The sequence below is a fragment of the Lissotriton vulgaris genome, chromosome 3_1, assembly GCF_964263255.1.
Source record: "Lissotriton vulgaris chromosome 3_1, aLisVul1.2, whole genome shotgun sequence".
NCBI classification, from domain to species: Eukaryota; Metazoa; Chordata; class Amphibia; order Caudata; family Salamandridae; genus Lissotriton; species Lissotriton vulgaris.
The window spans coordinates 2,105,187,266-2,105,207,965 of NC_141689.1; the positions used below are offsets into that span (position 1 = coordinate 2,105,187,266).

The 20,700-nt window shown below is 48.6% G+C and overlaps 1 protein-coding gene across 11 annotated transcripts in view; it reads left to right on the forward strand.

Annotated features, from left to right (window-relative positions):
* FRYL (FRY like transcription coactivator) overlaps positions 1-20,700 on the forward strand; it is a 2,483,143-nt gene that overhangs the window by 1,042,038 nt on the left and 1,420,405 nt on the right. For all 11 annotated transcript variants that reach the window (XM_086962669.1, XM_086962670.1, XM_086962671.1 and 8 more), the window contains one exon: positions 916-1,007. In XM_086962669.1, the coding sequence (XP_086818795.1) occupies positions 916-1,007 (92 nt within the window). The remainder of the gene's footprint in view (positions 1-915; positions 1,008-20,700) is intronic.

Genomic DNA, 20,700 nt, shown 5'->3' on the forward strand with positions numbered 1-20,700 from the left:
ACTACTGGTGGTCGGGAGAGAAACTTCTGTATGGTCTCATTCATGGTTGCCCAGCGAGCTGGGAAACCTGCCAACTCCTGCTGAGTCGGTTAGAAACCTAGGCGTTATGCTGGACTCAGACCTCTCGGGCAAGACCCAAGTCAGTAGGGTAACGGGAAGGTGCTTTAGCATATTAAAAGTTCTGCGAAAGGTGTTGGATCTTCTTCCTACCGAAGCCAGAAAAACCATAGTCCATGCACTGGTGACACCCCATTTGGACTATGGAAACGCCCTCCTGATTGGGCTCAGTCAGAAGGGCCTACATCAACTGCATTGCGTGCAGAACGCTGCCGCACGCCTGGTGCTCGGACTCCCAAGAAGAACTTCTGCTAAAGCTGCCCTGACCAAACTCCATTGGCTGCCAGTTAAGGAGAGGATTAAGTTTAAGACTCTTTGCTATGCCCACCACATCCCTCAGGACAAAGGTCCTGAATACTTAAAAAATCTCCTCACTATACACCGTCCGACCCGGAACCTAGGATCATCTGGCATGATGCTATTCAAACTCCCTCGAATCATCAGGGCCAAAATGGGAGGAAGATCCTTCAGGTATTTAGCCTCCAAATACTGGAATGCGCTCCCGCTCCACCTGCGGATGGAGCCATCTGAACTGAGATTTCGGACAAAACTGAAAACGTATTTGTTCCCTAACATGTAATCCTCCCGTAAGCTTCTATTTCCACAGCTCCTCTGGACTTCTGCAATGTATTAGCAGTTAGCGCGGGGACACACAGTTCTGTGCAGCCAGGCGCTTTATAAATGTTTTATTATTATTATTATTATTAACATTGTTTATGCAAACAAAATGGCTGACCTTCTGTATTTCTATTTAAGCAAGTCAAAATAACTTATGTTTTTCTTTCCACTGAAAATTAGAATATGAAGCGACGCAGGCGTCGAGATATTTTACGAGTTCAGCTAGTACGCATATTTGAACTGCTTGCAGATGCTGGTGTCATTAGCCACAGGTTGGTAGAGATGTTATATGTGCAATATATCATTCAGTTCTTGTTTTCTGTGTTTTTTGACTTACGTTGACATCTTTTTGTTGTTTATTAATGTCTTTCACTTTGCTTCTCAATCTTTTTTTCATACCTCTGAAAGACGCAGAATCTTTTTATTAGCAATCGCATGCTAGCTAGCTTGTGACCGTGCTGAAGACTGTTAAACTTATTAGTTGTTTCAAAATAGTAAACCTGAATGCATTTTCATTTTTGTTTTTTTTTATTAACAATTAAGTCGTTTATAAATCATGGTATTAACAATAATCAACATAAAGCATTCCAGCGACGTACATCCTTCGGTCTGCTATGCAGACTCCCCCTTCAAGTTACAGTATCTACATGGACAATAACAGTAAAATACATGAACTGAGTCAACAATGTTGGTTTTCAATATTGCCAATGTATTCATTGTACATCAGAAACTACCTGTGAGTATAAGTAAGACCAGAGTATGGTCTTACTCTAAATACAAAAACAGTGCTAGTCCCATTTCACATCTCCCCCTCATTGAAAGTGCAGATCTCCCTCATCTCGTTACTTACATCAAATCAGGATCTCCAAACGACCTCCTCCCTGCTAAGATGGTTCCCCCCCTGATCCCTCTCCTGGGCCCCTTCATACAGAAAGTCATTAATATATCGCTCACCAAAGGACAAGTCCCAGCAGACTGGAAGAGGGCGGTGGTAAACCCAATACGCAAGAAAGCTGCTTCCCCATGGACCGACCTTTCCAACCTGCGTCCCATTTCACTCTTACCATACATCAGTAAGATAGCCGAGAAGCATGTGAACACCTATCTGTCTAAACATCTTGAAGCAACGGAGGGCCTAGACTATTCCCAATCTGGTTTTAGGCCAAACCACAGCACCGAATCTGCCCTCCAAACAGTGACCAATAACATCAGAATGGCACTGGATGGGGGAAACTCTATGATTCTGGTGCTGCTGGATCTCTCCGCCGCTTTCGATACGATGTCTCACAAAGTGCTTCTTGAGCGACTAAAAGACGTAGGTCTGGAGGGTACGGCACTCGCATGGATGGAAAGCTTTCTGTCAGGACGCTCTCAAGAGGTTAGGCTGGGCTCCCACAAATCCATCCACAGGGAGCTCAATAAGGGAGTGCCACAGGGCTCCTGCTTAAGCCCTACACTCTTCAACGTGTACGTGGCCCCCCTAGCCAACCTAGCTAGATCATTTGGGTTTACACCAGTGTCGTACGCTGACGACACCCAACTCCTCTTCCCCTTTAAAGAACTGACACCTGCGATAAAAAAATCTTTCGCAGAGGGAATGAGAGCAATATCTGCTTGGATGTCAGCAAACTGTCTCCAATGCAATATAGGAAAAACGGAGGTCATGCTGTTTGGACAAGCAGTAACCCATTGGACACCGGATTGGTGGCCTCTGGAATTAGGTCCTGTTCCTAGTCCCAAAAACACAGTGAGAAACCTAGGAGTGTTAATTGACCAAACACTTACTTACAAGGACCACGTAAGCCAGGTGGCGAGCACCTGCTTCCGAGCCATCGGAATGCTAAGGAGAGTGTTTCCCTACCTGCCAGACTGCCATAGAAGAACACTGGTGCAGGCATTAGTAATCAGCAGAGTGGATTACTGCAATGGCCTTCTTTTGGGAGCAAATGACGGGCAGCTAAAAAAGCTGCAGGTGATTCAAAACACGGCAGCAAGGATAGTCCTCAACGCCCCCCCCCAAGACCCCCTCCCTCCCACTGCTGACCAAACTTCATTGGTTACCAGTGAGGAAGCGAGTGCATTTTAAGACCTTATGCACAATCCACAAAAGTGTGATAGGCAAAGGCCCCAAATATCTGACCGACATCTTCCTGCCTTACGCCCCCGGGCGAACCCTGCGCTCTGGTAACCAGCAGCTTCTGCAGGTGCCTAGAATAAAAAAGGCCAGACAAGGTGGGCGAGCTCTGGCCCATCTTGCACCAAAGCTCTGGAACTCCCTACCCCTTGAGATGAGAACACTGACTAACCATCTGACCTTTCGTAAGGTCCTAAAAACACATCTATTCCCCGGTAATTGATCCCCCTCTCTCAAAACGCTCCATTCACCTCTTCATTACCATCTGAGGATATTCTCACTGGCAAAGCGCGGAGATACCCCTCCGGGGGTCTATTCATGCGCTATAGAAGAATATAAAATAAAATAAAATGCCCCCAAAATCCTTTGACAGAGCCTTGGGGTGTTGATCTTCAGTGTATATCTCAATGTGATCGCTGCACTATTGGGTCCTGTAGCCAGTGAATAGTATTAGGTTCCCTCTTTGCATCCAGTACGTGACTACCCATCTTTCAGCTAGGACCGATGCCATATATTCAAATAGTCTGGTTACCTTTAGAAACTCATCTGTGGCCATCAGCACTCCTACCGGGGAGTACTCCACCATCTCGTCTATTCAATCCTGCCGTAATCCAATAGCTGAACACTTTCGCACACAACCATGTCACATGGATGAAGGGTGCCTTAACCAACCCACAATTTTCACATTTTACTTTACTATTTGAGGTGGACTTTACTATTTGACTTGTGGTATAATAACCTTTTCAAGAACTGAAACAGAATCATATTATATCTGTAATTAAATGGGGTATCTTAAACTTGAGCCCAATAGTAACACCTGTAAGGTTGATTTCCTAACTCAGTTTCTCCTCCAGCCTAGCCCTTGGTGTGTTTCAATACTACAGAAGTGGCCAAGCATATAGAAAAAGATCTGCTTGCTGTATTAACCTGGTAAGTAACACATTTCTCAGGTTGATTGAGAAAGTTTCTAAAAATACTTAATTTGTGGCAGATTGAAGACTCCAGTAAAAAAAGGATTGCTAATGGTTTCCCCACCCTTATGCTTGAAATCATGAAAACGTATGTATGTACAGATGCAAAAGATATCACAAAAGGTAGCTCTTCCAAAATGCTCATAATTTTCACAGCTAATTCCTCCAATGTGGGTGTAAGTAACAGATTACTCCATGCTGGCAGTATTTGAGAGTAAATCATCATACAGTTGCTATATCTCTCTAGTTCCCACCACCCTCTACATGCCATCCCAACAACATCCACATCATCCATAGTGACAGAAGGCTGGACAGAGTGGGTTAGAGTGATTTGGGACGTACTATTATGCGTTAATTATTTGCATGTATTAATGTTTCTGATGTGAAACCATTATTTCACGTAATGTGCTTGAGCCATGAGGTTGTGTGTGTCTGTCTCCACCTTTCATGGGTTTCGTAAGGGTAGCCCATTTTATACAAGACTGTCTGCCACCCCATATTCAACATAATAAGTAAATGCCTCAACTATTTGAAAGAATCCATAGGTAACCATATTGGGATATTTGAAAACTGATAGACGTTTTGGCAGTATTATCATTTTAATGAGGGAGCTGCGACCCAGCATGCATATTGGTAATTGTATCAGCGTTCCACTCGAACTTTGAAAGATTCCAGCGTATCTTAGCTATATCTCTTATTGCATAAACCACAGGGTATTTCACACCATCTGGGCTGCACTACAAGGAGTAATCCACTAAGAAAGCCTCACTAGCGTCTGTCAACCGGAAAATCCTTGACTTCTCCCAGTTAATGTGGGTCCCGAGTGGCCACCAAATTTGATAACTTCTCTAATGACTGTGCTACATTTTCTACAGATTTCTGAATACATACCACTATTCATTTGCATATAGAGATAGTACTAGTAGTCTATCCCCAATGTATATTCCACAATTGGAGTGGAAGTGTGGGAGGAAACGAGCAAGTGGCTCTACGGCTAGAACAAAAAGGGGTGACTGGGCATCTCTGCCTCGGTACACATGCCAATGGGAATCAACTGGAAGCATAACCCACTAAGCTAAATCCGTGTGAAGGGTGCAGTATAGAATAAAGGGATCATTTAATAAAAGAGCTCCTAATCCCATAAAATAAAGATTTTCGAGCATAAACGACAACTCCAGCGCTTTAAACTTTTTTTTTAGCATCCACAAGTATCGCCAATGGAGGGAGTTGCGTGTCAATTTTAGTAACAATAGGCATCAAGGAATTTAAGTTAAAGGCCTGAAATCTTTGTGGTATGAAGCCCGATTGCTCTGGCAAAACCATGGACAACATCAACGGATGTAGGCTCTGCTCCACAATATTTGCAAAAATATTGTTTAATAAGGACCATGGTTTATACCTTGGTTGAGTCCCTCCTCCGCTTCTGTAGCACTGTGATTGTAGCCTCTGTCATAGTTAGAGGCAGGCAAATTGTAGCAATTGTTGCATTTTAAACATCTAATAATTGGGGGGCAGTATGTCAATAAATTCCTTACATAATCCAACAGGAAAGCCATTCCTTCTGGGGTCCTTACCACCGAGGAGACTCCTGATGGCACGCATAACAACCTCCAGTGTTAGGGGGAATTCACCAATTCCCTAATTTCACCTTCATCCATGCTAAAGCTACGTCACCTATGTATGCAGCTAGCTCTGCTGTACCACACTGTAGTTTAGCTGTATAAAGTAATATGTAGTATTGTTGAAAGTTTGCACAATATCCATTGATGTAGCAAAAATCCTAATAGCAATATCGATACATGCAATCTAGCTGCTATCCGTGGATGTCCTAAGCATCCATGCTAGAGTTTTGCCGTACCAGTCTCCTTTAGCAAAGACCCGTGAATGTGTAGTGAATTCCCTTTTGAGCCCACTTTGGTTCTTATTTAGTTTAGCGTATTAGATGTTTTAGGTTGCCTTTGCTTTGGACAGCCGCACATAACACATTGGTTTTCATGCCGTTATTTTATCAAAATATGCTGTACATGTTTGGTATTCAGTCATTCCTATCGGGAGTCAGTCTGCACATTTTGTACAAGGTGCCTGTATTACATAGCAACATAGGAAACTGTTTTCTTTTGCCCGGTCAGCAACAGCTGCTCACATTTAGACATAGCACGGTAGTACAGCTGCTTCTTTTCAACACTGTAGTTTTATCAAATAAACTGTACAGTTACTAATCAATAAATGTATTCTAAACTTTCTTTGTGTCTTTTTTCTGTTTACCAAGTGCATGCATGAGTGAGAGATGAAAGCTGATGATCTTTTTCCACGGCTCTCTTGGAGACTAGCTTCAGAGACGAGCCTGCATGCGTCAGAGATGAACCTGCATACGCCGTGGAACGATGGCTACTAGGAGACCTCATTTTATACACATACTTATACAATAATTCGAACATTCTAGCCCTTCTCCTTGCCACCAAGGTTGTAATAATCGCCTGGTGTCAGTTCTCTGCTGAATGGGCTGGTGGGGCCTTCTCACGCGGGATGCCCCGCTATGGCACTAGAGACTCCTTTCTCAACTGAAGCATCTAGAGGACTTTCAGGGCTGGGACCAGATTGCAATGTCAGCCTTAGGAGATGTTCTACCCTCAAATCCTTCCAGGAGTTGCAGGCAGACTTCTCCATGCCTCGTAATCCATTTTATAAATAATTGCAATTCCGCCATGCACTGCCATACCTCAAGAATTTATTGACCGTCCCGGACTTTAGCCCACTTGGGGGCAAACACCTAATAGACAATCTAGAATATCATAAAATTTCCAAGCTATACCAATCACTAGTCAACAATTGTGCATACACATTAGAGACACTTAGAGAGACTTGGAAGACAGATCTAGGCCACGACGAGGACTAGACGGAGGCCCTAGAATCCCCTCGGGGAGTGGCAATCTCATCTAGTCTGCGCTTAATCCAGTTCAAATACCTAGACTGAGCATACTACATATTCCACAGGCTCTCTGGAGGGCGGTACTAGTGGCATCCTGGAATGTCTGAGATGTGGTGGTGCAGAAGGAACCTTCTTTCATACTCTCTGGACCTGCCCTATGCTAGATAGATTTTGGAAGGGTTTTTTTCCTGTTGGATGGCGATGTTGGGTTGGAGACTCCCCAGAAAGCCAAGGCTAGCACTGCTGCACAAACTCGGAAACTGGTACAAACTGCATCTATTATTCTTGGGTCTTACCCTCGCTAAGCAGGACATCACCCGATTGTGAAGGGCTGAGACCCCACTCCTCATCGGCGTTTGGAAAAGGGAGATACATTTTTGTATAGGCCTGGAGAGGCCAGTGTTTCGGGCTATAGAATGTCCCAGAAACACTCTTGTATTTGAAAATATTGGGCCGATCCTATAAGCATATTTGGGGCTCACAGCCATCATTGACTCTTAACATTAGATTCAGAGGTTCGGTCCTATGGTCATGATAAATAACATCCCAAATTACCAGCTATTTGATGGGAGAAGGTATTACATGGGGTTGAAATGGGGGGGTCACAGACAAGTTCTTTCGCAGCTTGTATATTTAGTTCATATAGTATTATTTTGTGATACTATGCCAATTTTTGCAAGCATACTATTAAATGTATATGAATGCCCAGCAGACCCTGGTCATGGCAAAACTCAATAAAACGTTATGAAAAATAAGAGACACTCAAGACCAATTTAAAAAAAACAGATTATAGGCCCCAAGATTATCAGGTATGTACTTTATATTTAATCATTTTTAGAGTAAAATCAGTAGAAAATGACAGCTGTCAGATTTTAAGCATGAGCCTCGAATGCGTTAATGTTATCCTATGGGAGAAATATTAACTGCTCTTCTGGACTTAAGGTAATTAGGGGCCAAGGTCCATGAAAGCAGCAGCTGTTAAAGTTTATTTTATTTTTTATTTTATTGGTTTTTCAGATTAAACATATCGCATCAGTGGCAACAATACTTATAATCACCAGTACATGTTGTCTACATCCGTTCCAGTAGATTGACATAGCTTATACCAATACATCAGTCATTACTTTCTCATTACAAAAAGCAGGCCACCCCATGCAGTATATAGTCTCATCTGTCCTTCACCCCTGCTGCCTGGTCCATAAAAAGAGAAAAGAATAAAAGATGTAAAGGTCCGAGTCACGTATCCCCTATGGTAGGTCGCTGTGTGTCCATTCATCCTGAACCGGAGCCTCCCTCCGCCCTATGAGCTCAGACTACAAGCCTGTGTCGATTGAGTGTCCTGTCCCACCAAATCTTGGAACATCGCCCCCCAAGCCAGCAAGACCTCCGGTAGTTGGCCATCCCTCCTAGTGTTTCGCATGTGTCCTTCCTCAGCCAATGTCCATTCCCGGAGGTCTGCCCTCCATTTCAGCAGCGTCGGGCCCTGTGGGGACAACCAGTGGATTGCTATACTACTCCGGGCTGTGACTAGGCCCAACATTAGGAACCGCCTGCTTACTTTTCGTTTGGGATCCCGGGGGATCAAGCCCAGGATGCAAGCGCGCGGGTCCATGTCCACTAACCACCCGGTCACCCTTGCCAGAATCTCCAAAACTAAAACCCAGTAAGACTGGTGCACGGGCACGCCCAGACCATGTGTATAAAATCCGCCCGTGCACTACTACATCTTGGGCAGTGGAGTCTCTGGCACTATCAATGGCCTGAAGCCGTGTGGGCGAGAGGTAAGTCATGTGTATGATATTATACTGGAATTGCTTAAAGCGGTTGCTCACTGACACCTTCCTCACACTTGCTTGTATTTTTTCCCACTCTCGGGGGGGGGAAGTCTCCTGCGGACACGCCTGCTGCCATTTATCCTCCACCGCCAGGGGCTGCAACTTTTTGTCCTCCCATAACGCCCTCTACAAGTGAGTCACAAACGTACGCCCCCCCGCCATCACCAACATAGTAACCAGAGTGCGGGTGTGTTACGGAGCCTCTGGAAACGATGGCCAGAGCTGCCGAGCTGTCGCCGCTAGTTTGGCATAGTGCAGGAATTGTCCCGGTCCCAACTCAAAGGAGGTCACTGCCTCCAGATTGGTAATAAATCTACCGTCTGGGTAGAGGTCTGCCAGCATCAGGCAGCCCCCTCCTTCCACTTGTCCATGGACATGACCTGTTCAATCTGGGCAAAGGGTGGCATTAGCCAAAGATCCATGTCCGGGGCGAACGGCCTGTTGCGAATCAGGCGCCGTACTACTCTGTCCCATATCAAAGCCTCCAACCGCGCTAGGGCAGAGTCCAGGTCTTGTCGTCCTCCCCGCTGCCAGAGCAGCGCTCCCAACTGTCAACTCCCATAAGTACCTGCCATCAAGGACCTCTCCCAGGAGGGGTCCGTATCCAGCCACGCGATATTATGTTGTAATTGTGATGCAAAATAATAAAGTTCCAGGTCCGGGACTTATAAACCCCCAGAGCCCCATCTATGCTTTAGGACATCTAGACTCACCCTACACCTCTTCCTGTTCCACAATAGAACTAATAAGGAATCCAGTTCTCGGAAGACCTGGTGCGGCAGCTCATAAAAGGACCCCTGCATTGTGTACAGACAGCGCGGGAGGACCACCATTTTGATTAAGGCGATCTTCCCCATCAGTGAGAGCTTAAGGGTATTCCAAAAGGCGATACTCCCCTTCAGACCTCGGATTATCCTACCCATATTGTGCTGGAAGAAGCTGGACGGGTCCCGTCCGATCCAGACCTCCAGATAGCGGAGTGTATCGTCCACCCACGGGAGTCCTATCTCTGGGCGTTGGACTTCCTCCCAGTCGGATCGCTCCCCAATCGCGTAGAGCTGAGATTTTGCGTTATTCACCACAAGACCAGAAGCCGCCGCAAACTGTGATAAAGCAGTCAACAAGGTCAGAAACGACCACGTCGGCTGATTTAAATATATCAGGGCGTCGTCCGCATACAGGGACACCACGTGCTCCATATCCCCCACTCGAATGCCCTGACCCTCCAGTAGCTTGCGGCGATGACATGCCAGCGGTTCTATTGCCAGGGCAAAGAGTAAGGGCGAGAGTGGGCACTCCTGACGCATCCCCCTCGTTATGGGTATTTCATTGAACACATATCGCCCGTGCGGATCCTGGCCACTGGTCGGGTGTAAAGCAGTTGCATCCACTTTACGAACCCCTCCCCTAGTCCCATTTTCAAAAAGCACCCTCCAGAGGTATGCCCATCGGATTGAGTCGAACACTTGTTCGATATCGAGAAATACTAGTGTATTCTGTTGGGCACGTCCCCCCAAGGCCCGCATGACATGGGCCAGGCGGCGAATATTCTGTAACGTATTCCTGCTCGGAATAAAACCCGATTGGTCCTCATGGACCAGTCGCCTAAGGTAGGGGAGGAGTCTACTGGCCAACACCTGACTGATAATTTTCAAGTCCACGTTCAGCATAGATATGGGCCTATACGATCCGGGCAGAAGCGGGAACTTGCCCGGCTTGGGGATCATGACTATCGTCGCTGCCCGCATGGAATCTGGGAGCGAGCCTCGGTCGTAGGTCTCCGTCGCAATTTCCAGGAGTTTCGGGACCAAAATCCCCTTAAACTCTATATATTTCAGCAGCTAAGCCGTCCATCCCTGGGGACTTTGCCGTCTGCAGATGGGCTATTGCGGCTCGTAATTCCTCTTCCCGAAGGGGCCCCCCCAATTCCTCCTGACTGTCCGCGTCTACACAGGGCAGCTGCACCCCCTCAAGAAATGTTTCCATTCCCTCTTGGAACTCTAGGTAAATTTTACTTAGATGGGACTGCAAGACCCTATTTATCGCCTGCTGAGTATACACCAACTGGCCCATCTCATTCTTCAGTGCCAGAATCGGGGACGGTTGGGTTTCCACACGAATTAAACGCGCCAGCAGCCTCCCAGCCTTATCGCCCTCCGTACCACCGCCGCATACTGGCCGTTCTATTAAATTTGCCGAGCGAGGCCCATGTGTCCCCAAGCTGCTGGCGTGCGGCCATCCACTCCAGTAGCTGTTCTTTGTCTGTGGGAAAGTCTTTTTCCAGCACTGCCAGGCGGTCCTCATATTTGCGGAGGTCCCGTTCTAGCACCCTTTTTACCCCCACCTCTGTAGACAAACAAATCCCCAGAAGAACCACTTTCATAGCATCTCACTCATTCGGCTTGGTGCTAGCGGAGCCCCAATTCACCTCCAAATACCTCTGGAGCCCCTGCGAAATAGCTTCTTTAAAGATAGGGTCGCTCAAGGCCTCTGTATTTAGTCTCCAGAGCAGGATCTTGGTCGTGGTCTGCCTATGGAATACGTGAGCAGGAGCGGGTTGTGGTCTGATAAGTAGCGAGCCAAATACTGTACCTCCGCTACGTGAAACATTGCCGTTCCCTGGAGGAAGAAGTAATCCAATCTACTATGGGTATTGGCAGCAGGCGTGTAGCACGAATACACCCGTTTGGCTGGGTTGCGGTGCCTCCATACATCTAACAGGCCATAACTCTGAAGCATCTGGTTCATCACCTCCCTCATCCTAGGTTTGGCATCTAATTTAGGGGGGAATCAATCAAGCTCTCCATCGAGAGCACAGTTAGTCCCCAGCGACAAGTAGCTCTGTGTTCGGGTCCAGATCTAACCGTCCCAGCCCCGACCCAGAAACTCCCCATCGTCACTGTTCGGGGCATAAACATTCACCAAGCATACACTGCAACCATCTAACAACCTCACCACTATCGTAAACCTGCCCTCTGGGTCCAGTGTAGTGTGCAAGGCCTTAAAAGGGACTCCCGGTGCCACCTATATCAATGTACCCCTGGCGAATCTGGAGTAAGATGTGGCGAAAAAGTGTCCCCGCCACCTACGCTGGTCATACTTAAGACCGTCCCCCCAAAGGTGTGTCTCCTGTAGGAATGCAATGCTGACCCCATAGCGCCGGAGATAGGTGGCCACCCTAATTCGTTTAATCATATTATTGAGCCCCCTAACATTCCATTTTACCAATTTGTACTTATCACCTGCCATGAGTCCGAAGTCCATGAAATCTCAGCTTGCATACATATGATCCCCCCACCCCCCCATCGCAGTACAACGTGACCCTCCAAAGAAAAGATGGACAACCTATACTTCCCCTAGCAAGGTTACTATTCGGCCCGGCAGCATCCTCCCCACAACCAAAACTTAGATCCCCAACTCCCCCCACCCACAGGCGGTAGTACTGCATCTCCTAATCCAAACCTGATCAGAAGACTCTGAACCCCGCCCCAAAGCACCACCCACCCCTTTAAACCACCCCCCTCAACTTGTACTCCATGAATAGAAGAACAAAAAAGACACAACAATGGTATGTGTAGTAGTTCAGAGAAGTCTCCCTCCCCTTACTTCGATATTCAGCCGACTGACTGGTGCCGCGCAGCCCTGCCCGACCAGTGGTCTAGCCAGCCGCCTCAGCACTCTACAGCCGGTCAGACAATTCAATACTCTGCACAATCTGGTAGCCACTATAAAGAACCCCCCCCCCCCCCCCCCAGGTTTCCAGCCCCCCTCCTCTTCCTGTCTCCCCCAGTCTCCAGGTGAACAGTGCCTTCCATAAGTCATTTAGGCCTGTACATCTCCCCTCGGGTTGGAGAATAAAGGTATTCACTTTGCCCAAGATCTCATGCAGTTCGCTCCGGCCACCAGGTCCATCAGTCATTAGATACCTGCAGGGTCAGCAGCCGGACTAGGGGCACCCGCCGAATCCGACTGTTTCTTTTACCAGACACAGTGGGGAGAACTGGTTCTGGGTCGGGATCGCCTCCAGTTCGACCGAAGAGTACCACCTGGGCCCACCGTGATGCGTCCGCTTTCTGCATTAGCACGTCCTCCCAGGGGTTGACCACCCCCTCCGCGCCGCTGGCTCCGCCGTCGTCCGCTCCGACGTCTCTACTCCTGCCAGTCCTGAGTTCAGTCGTGTCTCGCCAGGCCCAGCGCGTCCATACAGTCGTCCGCATTCGACGGATCGTCGAAGAAATGCATTTTGTCGCTGTGTTGCACTCGAAGCCGGGCCGGGAAGAGCAGGCTATATTTTATGTTCTGACTTAGCATCCGCCTCTTAACTTGTAGAAAGTCATTGCGAAGATCCTGGACCTTCCTCGTATAGTCCGGGAATATATGGATGTCATGTTTATCAAATTTGGGTGGACCTGATTTGCGATTGTGTTGAAGGATCAAGTCTTGGTCCCTGAAATTAAAGAACCGGGCTAAGATGGCCCTAGATGGTGAGCCCGGCTTCGGCTGCGGTCCCAGAGTCCTGTGAGCCCTTTCCACTACAAACAGCTTGGATAATTGCAGAGCCTTAAAAACCTTGCCAATCTGGTCCTCAAGGAATAAGTCCGCCGCCGGCCCTTCTGTCCCCTCCGCAAATCCCAGGAAGTAGAGCTTGTTCCTCCGGGACCGCCCCTTCGCATCCTCTGCCCGATCCTCCAACTGGGCCGTAAGGTCCTGGAGAGCCATGACCGTCTCCCTCAGCTGACGGACCTCCGTTTGCAATACACTCAAGTCCCCCTCCGTGGTGGAAACCCTATCTGCCACCTTTCTGAGGTCGAGGCGGAGATGGTTAATGTCCATGGCCATCCCGTCTATTTTGGTTTCCAACGCCACCCTAGAGTCACGAATTGCAGCTAAGATATCAGCATTGTCCTGGGCTGCAGTATCTCGGTGGGACTCAATCTCTCGATATACTCTGGGGCGTTCCGCCGTCGTAAGGCCCTTATTCGCCTGGGCTCCCCTTGTCTGCCGGTCCTTTCCCATAACGGCGCGACCACCCGTGGGCGTCCCAGAGGGCAGCACGCGGAGGGGAGTCGTGATTGTCCAGTGCAACCACAGTTATGACCACCTCGCAAGTCTCGGCCCGACCTCGGAGGCAGCAACGTAGAGTCCGTCGGTGTTGGCCACAAATCAGCGTCCACGCCGTTAAGGCCAGCCCTCCCCCAGTCTCCTGGCTGCGCTGGCGGATGTCGCATCAATCACGGCTGCAGCCCTATGGTTTGATGGCGCTCTTCAGGAGTATACCGTCCACCACAGCGCCGCACTTCACACCTCGGCCCCGCGGGGATCTCACCACTAAGCTTCAAAGGCACACTTACAGTTCATCCGTGGATCCTCACCCCTCCGGTCCACCCTGTTTCTGAATCGGGGACCTCCGGGGCCCCGCGCTGCAAGGAGGGGGGCAACCCACAATATGGGTACTCAAACCTGCTGGTTTTCGCGTCGCCACAGGAGCTGCAGCGCCGGCGGATTGCGCCCCACCAGACTTGAGGGGGCTGTCGTTTCCAATCGTCCCACTCCGAGAGCCAGCAGTCCAGAATTAACTCATCCCCGAAGTTCCATCGGGTCCCAACTGGCAGTTGGGACCCGATGGAACGGGTACTGTCCTTACCGCGGCCCTCCCGGCGTCCTCCAGCAGCCGCAGCTAGGACTCAAGTAGGCCCCTCCTCGCCGGGCTCGCGCAGGCGCCGAGGGACCGCGGCGATCCACCCGCCAGTCCAGTCCATCTCAGTCGGTCACCCGCTTCTCCCCGCCGGGGGCCCGCACTTTGTTTCGCTCCCTCACGCAGGGACGCCGTTGACCCCCAGGGCTTCTGTGAGTGCTCCGGCTCCCCTCACTCGCTCCGTATCACTGCGGCTGCCATTTTCAGACTGCAGACTCGGGCGGTTCTGCCGCGGGCTGCCGATCGGATCACCGTCAGGGGGAGGATTTCATCACCGCTGCAACGTTTCCGAGGTTCAGGGGGGCTTTACACCCCAGGGGCTGCACTACAAAGTTCCAGAGTGCCAGGATTTTGCAGGATTTTGCAGGATTATGGAGGCATTTGGCAGGAGCTAAACACAAACCTGTCTAGCCGGCCATTTTGCTAAGCCACTCCCCAGCAGCTGTTCAAGTTTACCTGCCCTGGAGTGGCCAGGTGGAGAGGTGCTGTAAGCGGTGATAGGTTTCAACGATACACGCTAAAGTCTGGGGGAAAAGTACCTGAAAGAAAAGGGCTGTAAGTGGGGATTGGGAGACCAGTCCATCAGAACCCTAGATGAGGCTCAGCTCTAGAGGGTCTCCACACCACGGATACACTGTCTGTTTAATTAAGCTGGGAATGGGGAGCCAGGGTGCAGACGTGTTTTGTTAGGCTGGTTGGTTAGTCAGAGGCTTTCATAGTTCTTGGTTCACCTGCAGAAGAAGGAAAAGAAACTCAGCAGGGCCACTCTTGATGTGGACAGGTTTCTCTCAAAGTCCCTCGATGTGCAGGTATGTTGGCAGCAGTGGTGTACTGACTCAACACAAACCGGCCTTGTTCTTTGCAACCTGCTCCCGTACCCGCAGTATTGGTGCAGGGGGGCTCCTGGAGGGTCTAGCGGCTCAGTACTCACTGGAGAGCTGGAGCTGACCTCTGGTAGCCTCCAAGTCTTTCTTCTGGGGCGCTGCTTCGTCAGTGGGCCCTGGGGTTGACAAAGTTGTACCACACAGGTCACAATAGATTATCTACATCATTTAGGGTTTACCCTCAACACCACCAAATACCAACTCCAACCCCACCTGGGGGCTATTCGCAACTTGCTCCTTGAAGGAATTCTGACCTTTTGCATTGCCATAGTACCCTATGCTAGATTACACATGCCTGCTGTAGGAATGCCTTGCATAACAATTGTCTCAGGCGAAGGGTCATTGGGACTAAATAGTGTTGATAGGCTGTGTTTCAGGGCCTGCCTTTCCTAGACTCAGTACCCCAGTGGACTGTTACAATGGACGCCTCCCTTATCGGTTGGGGCTCACACTTACACAATCTGACTATCTAGGGACAGTAGGAACCCAGACACCAGGGCCTCTATATCAATTAACCTGGAACTTCTAGCCATTCACCTGTCGTTAAAGGATTTACTACCTCAACTGATAGACAAAGTTGGTCTTGTCCTGACAGACAGTATCACAGTGTCATTAGAGACCCTGTACCTTGGCAAACTGAAATGGGCTACTTACTGGTGATTCTTCACTGGTCTGCGACAGCCCAAACTCCTAAATGAAAAGAAAACCATTGAAAGAGAAGGGACAAGAGAAAATGAAAGCATAAAGGAAAAAAACTAAGGGAGGAGTTAATTTTTGTACGAGAGAGAGCTAGAATATGACAGAGGAAGGAAAAAGGGCAACGGAGAGGAAATGTTTATGGTGGAGCCAAAATCCAGAAAAGAGGCATGCATCCTAGAGAAGACAAAGGTGGGAGAGGAACAGAAAAATGTCCAAGTGAGAGAGGAACAGCAGAGCAGAAAGGAGAGACGTGCCGGTTAACCAGGATCAGTGGGCAAGAAGGAACCGTGAGTCACATCTGGCGGAGAGAAAGGCTACGACCAGCTGAGAGTCCTGAAGGTCAACAAACTCTTTGGCAGGAGATCAGCACAAGTTGGTATTGGGCAAAGTTGAACACCAAACTACTTTGATAGGCGGGACCGCTGGATTTACTGTTGAAGGTGCTATGCTCCAGAAGGAGCGTGGCTGACAAAGGTGCCGAGCAGAGTACGGGGTGAAGGGTAAAACATCAACAACCAGCTAAAACAAAGGAATATTTAAGAAAGGAGTGCTAATTGTCCAAAATATAGCTAACCTAACTCTGGAGGGGTTATCTGTAAGGTATCTACAATAGGAGAGTATAAATGTGGCTCCAAAACAACCTCTGACAGTAAAAGGGGCTGGAGACCCAGAAAAAAATTACTATACCACCAGGTCTCAACAAAGAGACCAGTTCTTATGTTCTATCCCACACTAAGGGAGTAAGCTTTTTAGACAGTCCCAAAATAAATTAACAGGTGAAGAAACGGGAAAAAGAAGAGACCTAGAAGAATGAAGTAGATAAATGGACATAGAATAATTGTCTTTTCCGAGGGCTTTGTATAGGAAGACCTATCAGCGGAAAGAACAAGAAAAGTAAACCAGAAACCATCACAACAACCAAATAACCATACAGAGAACACCATAAAAAACCAAGGACATAAGAAGATTGAAGATCATTAAACACGAAACCTAAGTGGGCTGAAAAGAAGCCATTAAAGAATTATAGTTGAACAAACACTGAAAGCACTCTGTCGAGGAGCTCCTGAAGACAAACCTGTATTATCGTCTGAAACAAACACGATGTCCACAACACTCGCACCTATCCCAGAGCATTTGGCGGTGGGCTCTCTGCCTAAACAATCCATTTTCTAATGGAATACGTTCTAGGGATGGACAAAAATGTTGCCGACCACCTCAGCAGGATGCGACAAAAAGTCCACGAGTGGTAACTCCACCTGCAAGTTCTCCTCCACTAATTCCAGAGATGGGGTTTCTGACAAATAGACCTGTTCACAACAGTAGCAAACACCAAATGCCCAAACTTTGCCTCCATGTCCCCACACCCACTGTCCAGCAGCAAGGCACTATGGATGAACTGGTCCGGGATATTTGCCTATGGTTTCTCCTTCTCATTCTACTTCAGTTTGTGGTTCGGAGCTCTCTGCAGATGTTCTTCACTCTCATCTTTGGGGCTCCCACATGGGGCCTCTAGCCCTGGTTTGCGACTGCTCGAACTCTCTGGTTCTGTTTGAGGCTCCCCGAAAGGCCGAAACCTCTCATTTTCTTTTAAAGCAAGTTTAATAGATTTTTCATACCAGGAGTATGGGGCCATTTAGCCATGACCCTGTCAGTCAGCAAATTTACAATGAATCTGCTTGGAATACAAGTTGGACAGCATATAGCGTACATTGTTTCAGTTTGTTCAAAATGTTGGATTATCACATCAAATACTCGCAATGCTGCACAGGTAATTGTATTCAGCTCCAGCTACAAACACCCTTCCCCCAACTTCCACCCTCCTTTCCCTCCCTCCAGGCGTGTCACGTAAGTCCAGATCAGTAATGTATGGTAGACCTAGGTACCAAGGAGGGTGTCGTTATTGAGATATCGCTGTAGGGGATCGCGTCCCAGCTTGGTAACCCAATGCCATCTCTAGTAGCGAGGGCCCAGGCCCAAAAAGTCCTGCATCTGCCTGTGAACTAACCTGTGTCGGCTGAGGGGTCCCCTATTGAGTTGTCCTCCTCATTGTTTTCGGGGGATTTGAGTGCTACAACTAGCGCTTCCCAAGCACTCGCCGCATCTAGCGCCTTCTCACCCTCTGTTCATTGTGCTATCTGCAGCCTGATCACCCCTTCACATTCGGCCCATTTGAGGAGCTCTGCTTTCCATCTAGCTACGATTGGACCCTGCTTTGCAATGCATGGTGATATTTCTCTTGGCTAGGAGTAGACCCAAATCTAAGAACTTAATTGTGATTTCATTTTTGGCCGTGCAGTGTTTCAGGGCCGGCTCTATCTCTCAATCAGTGAAATCAGTCAGTGCCTTCGTTAGCTCCTCCCAGTATCTGTCTAGGAACTGGCAGTCCTAAAACATGTTTAAAATCTGCTCCTTCTGCATCGCAGCGCGGACATGCTGCCGTGTGGGTTGGAAAATACTTATTAAGCTTTTCCAGAGTAAGGTATGCTCTGTAAGATCTAGAAATGTACTAACTGGAACCTTGCATTCTGGGTGCTCTTCCAGGCTCTCCACCTATTCCCCCAGGTCTTCTCTGGGATATCCTCCCCAACTTCAGTTTCCCACTTGAGCTTCAAGTCAGTCAGGGGAAATAGTGCTTCCAACGTCATGCGCCTGTATGAGCACGTCACTGCTTTGAATGTACCTGCTGCCATTACCATGTACTGGCAACTCAGTGATGTCTTTGGTTGGGTGAGACCTTCTCCCCAGTGCTTCTGAATAGCCGCTGTAAGGGCTATATACAGTAGAAAGTCCCCCCTGGGTAAGTCCTAACGAGCTTGTAGGTCGTTGAACGGATTCATGGCTCCCTCCTCGTACAGGTCTCCTATAGTAGCCAATCCTTTTTCCGCCCAGTCCCCCAAATTCTGCCAGTTACCTCCATGTGGCAAGGCCTTGCACATGAGTAATGGAATTTACGGTGCATAAGGGCGTCTAATTTTAGCCCTCCGCAGTTATCTGTCCAGCACTTTCGTGCCGTGTCGATGTTGAGGGTTGTGAACCTGACAGGAAGCCTCTAGATGATGCGGCATAGTAGTGGTAGGGACTTAAATTCCTCCCTCCGCTCTTCTTCCCCCCTGGTACTGTTCGCTACCCATTGCCTGAGCCTTTGAAATTGCGCTGCCAAATAATGGGTCTCTTAGTCCGGGGTCTCTAGGCCACCCTCCGCTCTTGGTCGCATGATAGTAGCAAGCGCCGCTCTACGTCTGCCAGTGCCCCTTATGCATCCTGTGATCATCGATTGGATCTGGACAAAGTATTTAGTCGTGATCCAAATCGGTAAGGTCCGAAGTTATAGAATTACCCCAGGAGGGTGACCATTTTAAGCAGGGCCGCGCGACCCGCGACTGATCACGGCAAGGAGCCCCAGAAGTCCCAGTTACTTTTCAAATCCCCCGTGCCTTCTCTATGTTACCCTGTAGGATGTCTTCTTGGTTGTGGTACATTTGCGTGCACAGGTATGGTAGGCTTCTGTCTTCCCAGGTCACCCCCTTGGAAACTTGTGGGCCTATTCTGCCCCTGCTCGCAGGAAACAGGCAAGACTTAGTCCAATTCACTCTCAACCCTGCGACTTTACTGAGAGCCTGGAGCAGGTTTTTCGCTCCTACTAGCTCCAGTCCCGAATCAGCCAGGAAGCGCAAAAGGTCTTCGGCGTACAGCGCTATGTGATGGATCTGCCCATGTACATTGAGCCCCTGATATGCCAGCCCCAGCCCGTGCTGCCATTGGCTCCATGCCAGGTCAAACAGCAGAGGGGAAAGGGGGCACCGCTGACACGTTCCCGGACCCAGGCTGCAGGTGTCTGAAATGAGCCCACCAGTTTTAATTCGGGCAGTGGAGTCAGAATATACTAGAGCAGTCCAGCTCACAAAGTAATTACCCAGCCCCATTTTCCGCATCACGTGAAACAGGCAAGGCCATTCCAGGCTGTCAAATGCTTTCTCTATATCAATGGCGAAGACCGTTGCAGTGTCAGTGCGATAAGAGTCCACTTCTAGGACTCTCAGAACGCAACTAACATTAATCGCTGTGTTTCTGGTGGGGATCAACCCGGATTGTTCTTTGTGTATCAGTGCAGTCCTATATGGGAGCAAGTGGGTAGCCAAAATCTTACTTAGTATTTTGTAGTCTAAATTGAGCATGGGTAACAGGCGATACAGAGTTTTAGCCCATACCTAATTACCCGGTTTGAGCAACGGTGTGATAATCGCCTCTTTAGTAGACACGGGCAGTTGGCCAACCCGCTTAGCGTCATTATATAACTGAACTAGTCTGGGAGCCAATTGGTCAGTGTACGCTAGATAGAATTAAGGCCGTACCTTCTCAAGCAGAACCATGGTGAAATATGGCACCCAGCCCCATGCCTCAACTGTGCGATTTGTCTCCTGAGGTCATAAAATTTGGGTACCTTAATCTTTCACCTGACTATATTAACAATCTCAAGGAAGCGTCCAGACCTACTACCAGGGCCTGCAATGCAGCCAAGTGGAAGAGATTTGTGTACTTCTGTCCCTCAAAAGCTACTGATCCTTTTAAAGCCACTGTGCATGACGTTGCTACTTCACTTTCAGGTTTCTGCTCTAGCCTTCACCTCACAAGCCTACACCTGGCCACTGTGGCTGCCTACCTTCATATTAGATAACACATCTCTCTTAAGGATTCCGGTTATTAAACCTTTTATGGAGTATCTAAACCAACCGTACCCATCATGGAATCTCACCATTGTACTCGCAAGACTCATGGGCCCTTCTTTTGAACCCCTCCACTCATGCCTTCTTCAGCTCT